Here is an 8,809-nt window from a genome sequence, read left to right on the forward strand (position 1 = left end):
CCTGATTTCACGTTTTACCCAAGTCCCACAAACCCCTTCGTCTCCCCTATGTGGCTTAGAAGTCATTCTAAAAAAGAAACAATGCCTCCTCAGAACACAGTCGAACATTATCCAATGATTCAAGTGGCCAATCCTAACCCTGGTGAAGGACAGGCTGCTCACATGTATGTGTACAGGCCGTGGACTTTAGAAGAAGCCAGAAGAGCTGTGGAAGGATGCACACCTGCAAAAGAGGATCCTGCCCAGTGGGCTGAGGACATGCTAGGAATCATCCTTTCATATAGATTAAATGGGCTTGAAGCAGGCCAAGCAGCCATGACTTCACTCGGGAAGGATTGGGCCCGAGTCAGAGGAGATTTTACTGGCGCACGTGATAATCACGTGCCCTTTCCTGCCCCAAATGATGAGCCAGCCACACTCGGTGCTGAGTTTCAGGTTCAGTGGAACGCTCTCACAGGAAGAGTGGCAACATTGTACCGCAGACGGGCAGATTATGGCTGCCTGGCGGGAATAAAACAGAAAAGTGATGAAGATGTTGAAGATTTCCGTTTGAGATTTGAAAAAGAATTCAGAATACATAGCGGTATCGAGGTTAATATTAACGATCGTTCTACTTATCAGCAACAGCTGAAAAATGGTCTCCTCACAGGATTCCGCCCTGAGATTGGAAATTGGATAAGAAAACATCATGTTGAATCCGCTGAAAGCACAGTCGGCCAGACCATGCAATGGGCCAGACATGCTGAGAGAGTGGTAAATGAGAAAGAAGGAAATTCAGATGTGTTTTACACCGATGGTTTGGAATCCAGCAGCTCCACTGTTTTCTTCCGCGGCAGCCAGAGAGGTGGCGGTCGAGGAAAAAACAGAGGGAGGGGAAGAGGCCAAAGGCCCTTCCAATCTGGATCTGATAGAAATTCTGACGAATGCTGGAACTGTGGAGAACAGGGACATTGGTCCAGAAATTGTCCAAAGAAAAAACAAGATGATCACAAAGGAGGAAGAGGAGACAGAGGAAGGTCTAACTCCTGACTAGACATGAAAACCTCTGACTCCTCTAATCCTACAGATGAGATGGTTGTTGATGTCCATGCAGCTTGGGACGTTTTGAATGCACTCAAAGAGAAACCCTATATAGTGTTGAAAATAAATAGTAAACCTACAGAGTTTCTATGTGACAGTGGTGCATGCAAAACAGTTCTTAAAACACATGTCCCAGGTTTAAAACAGTCTCAAAATAGCATTTGGGTTAAATCAGCAGATGGGCAAACACACAAAGAGTATTTTTCTAAAGCTTTGACTGTTGCAGATGAAGAAGCTAAACTCACTATCTCAGCCTCTGTAGTGATTTCACCAAAATGCCCCGTTAACCTGTTGGGAAGAGACTTGATGACCCGGCTGGGCATCGCCATCGTCCCAATTAAAAACGGCATGAAGGCTTGCAGAGTCAGAGATGTTGACGTTTATGCATCCTGCACAGATGACAACAGTGTGTATTGTTCATATGATTTGAGCCCAAAGTTTGATTCTCACCTTCCTAGCAGAATGCTACAAGAAGCACGTGAACAACTACTAAATCCAGAGACAGAAATGACGCATAGTCAATTACATGTCACCATGAATGTTTTGACTGATCCCCATGACACATACGTCAAAGAATTTGGCAAAATGTCTCCTGTTGTAGTGGGATTGCTTCACATGTACACTGACCGAAGGTCATTTGCTGCTGTGACTGTACTCCTCCCTGTGGATCGAGCATCCAGCTACAGGTTATCAGCTACCCCTCATATCTCTCTGTTCAAGCCTGAGAACATAACTTGGACAGATGCTGGCATGAGAACGAAAATGGCAGCAGTTGCAAATGATTATGAGAGCAGTGACGGAAACTGGAGTTACAGTCCCAGCTGTGACATGTGGAGACAACCTTTCGGTGGTGCAGCAACGTGCGAAGCACAAGTGCACCCCCTCCCAAGACAAACTGACGTTTTTCTAACTGCCAAAGAAGAAGCTGAATTGGCAGAGATCCCAGAAAAACTGTGGTCAAAGGGTCCTTCTGATGTTGGACTTTTAACATCCATACCTCCAGTACAAATTAAACCTCGATCAGACTGGAGGCCCAGAGTAAAACAATACCCTCTGAAACATGAGGCAGTGAAGGGCATCTCACCAGTGGTAACAGACCTTAACAAAGGGGAAATAATCAGACCATGCCCAGATTCCCCATGTAATACACCAATCTTTCCAGTGCAAAAAGCAAATGGTAAAGACTGGCGTATGATTCAAGATCTACGTGCTGTAAATGAAGCAGTTGAAACAAGAGCTCCAAATGTACCTGATCCACACACATTGTTGAACTCTCTAAAGCCTGATAAAAAGTTCTTTACTGTAGTTGACCTCAGTAACGCCTTTTTCTCAGTCCCAATTCACCCAGACTCTCAGTTCTGGTTTGCATTCACATATGAGGGTCAAGGATACACCTACACCAGATTGCCACAAGGGTTTGCTGACAGCCCCACTATCTTTACCCAAGCAATAATGGCCTGTTTGGCAGATTTTCACATGCCCGAGCGAAGCCAGTTGCTTGTGTATGTGGATGACATTTTGGTGGCATCAGAAACAGAGGAAGCATGCAGAGAAGACTCTCTTGCCCTGTTGCAGCACCTCTGCAGAACTGGAAACAAAGTATCAAAAGATAAGCTCCAGTGGGTGAGAAAAGAGGTGAACTATTTGGGCCACACACTGTCAGCCGCAGGCAGGCAGATACAAACAGCTAGAAAACAAACTATAGCTGACGTGCCTAAACCAGAGACAAAGAAACAAATGATGTCCTTCCTAGGACTTTGCAACTACTGCAGAGCGTGGATTCCACATTATGCAGAAAAAACTCACACTTTGCAGAATCTCATTTACGGTGTCCCCATGACAATGTCTGATAAAATCAAGTGGACCCCTGAAACTGAGACAGCATTTGTAGTTTTAAAACAAGCTTTGATGGAAACCACAACTCTCGTGTTACCAGACTACAGTAAAACCTTCGTTCAGACAGTGGACTGCAAAAATGGCTACATGACTTCAGTGTTGTTGCAGAACCATGGTGGCAGATTGAAACCTGTAGCTTTCTACTCAAAGAAGTTGGACCCAGTGGCCCAAGCTTTACCTGAGTGTGTCCAAGCTGTTTGTGCAGCTGCTCTTGCAGTCACCCAATCAGCAGATGTCGTGTTGTTTCATAAAATGGAACTTTTGGTCCCACATGCTGTGGACGTGCTGTTGTTGCAAAGCAAAATGAATTTCCTTTCACCAGCCAGACATCTATCATACACAGCCACACTGCTGTCTCAGCCCCATCTGGTGGTGAAAAGATGTACTGTCTTAAACCCTGCAACATTGATTCCATTACCTGAAGATGGTACACCACACAACTGTCTGGAAACAACAGAACATTTGCAGTTACCAAGACCAGACCTCAGTGATACACCTCTCACTGTAGGAGAAAAATGGTTTGTTGATGGGTCATGTTCCAAAGACCCACAAGGTAACAATCGAAGTGGCTATGCAATAGTCCAACTGCCCTCCAGAGTGGTAGAGGCAGCCAAACTCCCTAGCCAAATGTCAGCACAAGCTGCTGAGCTTATTGCACTGACTAGAGCATGCAAATTAGCAGAAGGACATGAGGTAACAATCTACACTGACAGCCAATATGCTTTCTCAACCTTGTTTTATTTTGCAAAACAATGGGAACGCAGAGGCATGACAACATCTACAGGTAAACCTGTAACACATGCCTCCCTTCTGACTGATCTCCTTCAAGCTATACAGTTGCCAGCCAAATTAGCAGTGTGCAAGTGTGCTGCACACACTACAGGCAAAGATGAAGTCTCCAATGGCAACAGATTTGCAGACCAAGTAGCAAAAGAAGCAGCTACAGGAAAACATGGACATGACAAATTTTTATCACACACCGATGATAAACAACTTATTGACCAAACTGTACTAACAGATATGCAACAAAATGCATCAGTACAAGAAAAACAGATGTGGGCCACAAAAGGTGCCACACAAAACTCTGATGGGATTTTTCAAGTGAATGAAAAACCAGTTCTGCCTAAATCTCTTTTCAAAGCAGCAGCAATTGTGACACATGGGCCTTGCCATGTGTCAACAGGAGGGATGAGTGCTATCATACAACAACACTATACAACGTACGGATTAAATTCCTACTTAAAAAATTTTTGTAAAGCATGTCTTGTGTGTGTGAAGCATAACCCCCAAGGAAACATGAGACCAAAAAGAGGCTCTTTTCCAAAACCCTCTTACCCGTTTCAAACAATGCACATGGACTTCATTGAACTTACACAAAGTGGACCTCACAAGTACTGTTTAGTGATGGTCGATGCTTTTTCCAAATGGGTTGAGATAGTTCCATCAAAGCTAGCTGATGCACTAACAGTAGCTAAGGCTATTTGCAAAACTATCATCCCAGCCCACGGCATCCCACAAACCATTTACAGTGACAATGGACCACACTTTGTGAATAAAGTAGTTCAGAAAATGGCAGAGCATTTGGGAATGGATTTGAAAAATCATTGTGCCTACCACCCTCAAAGTGCAGGCCTTGTGGAAAGAACAAACGGCACTATCAAAATCAGATTGAAAAAGTGCATGGAAACTACTGGCCGTCCATGGCCAGAATGCTTGGACCTGGTGAAACTCTATATGAGAATCACTCCCACATCAGAAGGATTAACTCCGTTTGAGATAGTCCATGGGAGACCATATAGGTTACCAGTGTTTTCATCAGACTTACAGAAAGCAGAGGAAGAACAGACTCTGGCAGATTATATGATCAGGACACTAAACCAGAAAGACGTGTCCTATGCAAATTTACTGCCTTCTGATTCCTCTCTTCCACAGGTTGACAGTCCCATCAAAGCAGGTGACTGGGTGTACATCAAAGTCATCAAAAGGAAGAACTGGGCCAGCCCACGGTGGGAAGGACCATACCAAGTGCTCCTGACCACACCCACTGCAGTGAAGATTGCTGAAAGACCCAGCTGGATCCACCTCAGCCACTGTAAGTTACAGAGAGTGTTGGACCCCTAATTTCAGAGTGGTGGGGAAGCCTGACTACAAAGGGACCTCATTGTTTAGAGTGAGGTGTCTCAACGTCAGTGAAGAAACCAACTGATCCTCACTCTGATAGGCCAAGGGTGCACCTGCATCTCTGATAACTGAGCAGCAATGGGAACACAAAAGGTGTTACTCAGCTGCGCTGCGGCTGTAGCGTGTGTATTGTCTGTATTCATCCTAGGTGTCCAAAGTAATCCCAAACCAAACCGGGAAAAGAGATGGACCCATGATGTGGACTACAAGGACTGGACATGGGACCCGAAACATCCATTCGACACAAATACCTGGTACAGGTATGTGAAATCCACAGTGGGACAACCTGACGGAGCTGAGGGATGTTATGTGTGATCCAAACTTCCCCCTTCCTCTACGCAGACCCATCTTGCAGCCAAGTGGATGAATGAAACTGAAGCGAAATGTATGGCCTCAATGGCAGGTATTGGGTTTCAACATGGTAACATTGTGATCAATGACTCTGATTCCCATTGGGGAGTAGAAAACAGGACATGCAGTACATTGTTCTGGGCTAGCATGAACATTACAATCAAAGGAAAACCCACACCACAAGTAGCATATCTCCACATTCCCAAAGGGCAGAACTTCACTTGCTTCACTCAAGGAAATGAGACGCATCTGTGCAAAAGCAAGGGCTGCCCACAGGGAGGAGCCTGGATGGGAGCTCTAAACATCACTTCTGAGTGCCAAGACGGGATTGCCACAGCAACTGGAGAAGGCTCCCCAACCAACATGTCCGCACCATCGAACGGGACGTACCTCATCCAGAACGGGTGGTGGTTATGCGGACATAATGTATATCCGATGTTGCCCATGAACTGGACGGGAGTCTGTGCACCGGTGTGGGTCACCGACCACACCTATAAGATCTACCGTGGCCAACTGCCCTCCCTTCATAAGCGACAACAGAGAAGTGTCGCAATCTTCAAACCACACAATCCTATCTGGGGCTCAGATGTCCCATACGACATCTGGTTTGGATGTCGTATGGGATGTTTGGAGCACAGGCTCAAAAGTTATACATTCCCTCTTCCCTTGGGATGGTATTGGAAAACATGCACTGTATATTGAAACTCTGAATTATCGCTTCCAGTCTTTTGTCAACTTTTCTTTGCAGGTAGAAAATGGCCAGAATCGTGAACTCCAAGCCACACGGCTGATGGTTCTCCAGAACAGAATGGCTCTGGACTTGCTCACCGCAGCACAAGGTGGTGTGTGTCACATTATAGGTACTTCTTGCTGTACCTATATCCCTGGAGAAAATGACACCCACATAAACGAAGCAATGGCCTCCCTGCTCAACCTGTAACAAACCATGTCACAAGAGAAAGCGCAACAACAATGGAACTTTCTCACATGGCTGATGACCGGCACCTGGTGGCAACCAATATTAAAGATCGTGACCCCCCTCTTTGGTGTATTGATCTTATTCTGTGTGTTTACGACTTGTGTGATTCCCTGTTTCAAGTCTGTGATCACTAAGACGGCTACTTCCACCATGGTGAACCTACAACTGCTCCGCCAACCCACAGAAGATGCTGATGATGATGATGCTTTTAGTGATGATTTTAGTGATGACTCTGATAACTGTTCTTCACATGTGTAAAGCATAAAGAAACTAACAATGACCTCTACATTGAAAATGTCCAAAACAAGTGATGTAGACTGATGTACTGTTTCTGCCTACCACAGTGAACCACAAGAAACTTTGCTTGCTTCGCATTAAAATTATTGCATATGTTTTTGTTTTTTGTATCTCATTCGATAAACAGGAGGGAAATGTTAGAGTTTTTAATTGTTATCTCATGATATACCCTGTTTTACAATTATATTCCTGTGCTTTAATTGCACTTATATGCTATACCATAAAAATCATATGTGTGATGTATGGATCTTATACTACATTAGTTCTAATCATGTGATGATGAAATGTGTGTGTGAGTATGAACAAAGGGAGATGCTTCAGGACAGAGCCTTCCGGAGGTCAACTGAGTTTAACTGAGTTCAAACTACAACGCACAATGCCTGATTCAAACTAGTTTGTAGATGTATCTCTTTGAATGATTATCGTCAAGGTCTCACACTCTGAAGTTACAGATGTGTCTCCATACCTAAATGTTAGACAGAGTCACACGCTTTGAAATTTCTATGCAGCCTTTTGTTTTGTAAAACTCTTCCCCTTTTCTAATCTTTGAATAAAACCAGGCTGCTGCAAGGAGAGAGTCGGAGATTGTTGTAGGTTGCTTAGACACATACACCTGTGGCTGAAGCAGCGACGGCTCTCCCCTTTTGCAAAAGCTGAACTTTATATTGATCTCTTGTGTGGTTCTTTCTGTTTAAGGTGGGACTTCGTTAGTAAGAACGAAAAACCCCATCAAAACTATTCTGAACTCCAAGCAGGTTTCTGATCTTCTTGATGCGATCCTTTTGCCTACAGCAATCTCGGTCTGTAAGTGTGCGGCTCACACTAACTCAGACGATCCTGTTGCTTGTGGCAATGCCAGAGCTGATGCTGCAGCTAAGCAAGCAGCTAATTTTTTTCCTGTTTTCGCTTCCCTCTCTTTGCAGGCAGAAGACTCCCTCACAGATCTCCATGCTTTGCAAACTTTTGCCTCTGCAGATGAAATTTGGTCCTCTGGACGCATTTGGTCCTCTGTGGGTGCAACTCATACGGATGGTGTTTGGATGGGACCTGATGGTAAACCCTGTCTACCTAAACATTTTTTTCCTCATTTTTCAAAATTGACACATGGGTTGAACCATGTGTCAAAAGGGGGGATGCTGAATGCACTCACTGCTCAGTGGTTCACAAAAGGGTTCAGTTCATATGCGCAAAAATACTGTCAGTCATGTATGGTTTGTGCCACACATAATGTAGGAAAGGCATTACACACATCGCAAGTTGCACACCCTCCACCAGAGAAACCTTTTGAACATTTGATGATGGATTTTGTTGAACTCACACCAGCTGAAGGAAAGAAATATGCACTAGTAATAGTGGACGTGTTTAGTAAATGGGTTGAAGTTTTCCCTGCAAAACATGCAAACAGTAATGCAGTGACTAAAGCACTGCTAAACAGAAATCATTCCTAGATGGGGCATTCCAGAGAAGATCAGCAGTGATAATGGCACACATTTTGTAAACACTGCATTGACTGAGGTTGGTAAATTCCTGGGAATAACCTTGCGCACACATTGTGCTTATCATCCACAGAGTGGAGGTGCTGTGGAAAGAGAAAATGGTACATTAAAGTCCAAGTTAGCCAAATGTTGTGAAGAAACAGGTCTGCCATGGACAAAAGCATTACCTATTGTGCTTACCCCTAATGTTGTCTTACTGTCGAAACCTTTCCACTGTTCTATCTCAAGTTTCACAGACAGTAAAAGCAGCCCTTCCAGCCACAGAAAACACACCACTCCAACCAGATGACAGGTGGTGAAGGAACTTCGCAGGAAACATTGGAAGTCCAAACGTTGGCAAGGCCCGTTCCAGGTGCTACTGGTCACTCACACAGCTGTTAAAGTTGCAGAGAGAGCAACGTGGATTCATGCCAGTCACTGTAAGAAGGTACCAGAACCAGTAGATGACTTCCACCCTGACATACATCAGCCTAACCAACACGCCCGGAAGGACAAAGATAAGAGTCAGCAGTAAAAGCTGTACTCCACC

General features: G+C 44.6%; 1 protein-coding gene across 1 annotated transcript; it reads left to right on the forward strand.

Annotated features, from left to right (window-relative positions):
* Positions 1-1,614: 1,614 nt before the first annotated feature.
* LOC140279274 (uncharacterized) lies at positions 1,615-5,472 on the forward strand. The gene is made up of 3 exons (XM_072374401.1): positions 1,615-2,703; positions 4,909-5,068; positions 5,306-5,472. Exons 1-3 carry the CDS (start codon positions 1,615-1,617, stop codon positions 5,470-5,472), a joined length of 1,416 nt encoding a protein of 471 aa, XP_072230502.1.
* The last annotated feature ends 3,337 nt before the right edge of the window (positions 5,473-8,809 follow it).

This window comes from Leuresthes tenuis, unplaced genomic scaffold, assembly GCF_036924035.1.
Source record: "Leuresthes tenuis unplaced genomic scaffold, fLeuTen1.0.hap1 SCAF_21, whole genome shotgun sequence".
Lineage (NCBI taxonomy): Eukaryota > Metazoa > Chordata > Actinopteri > Atheriniformes > Atherinopsidae > Leuresthes > Leuresthes tenuis.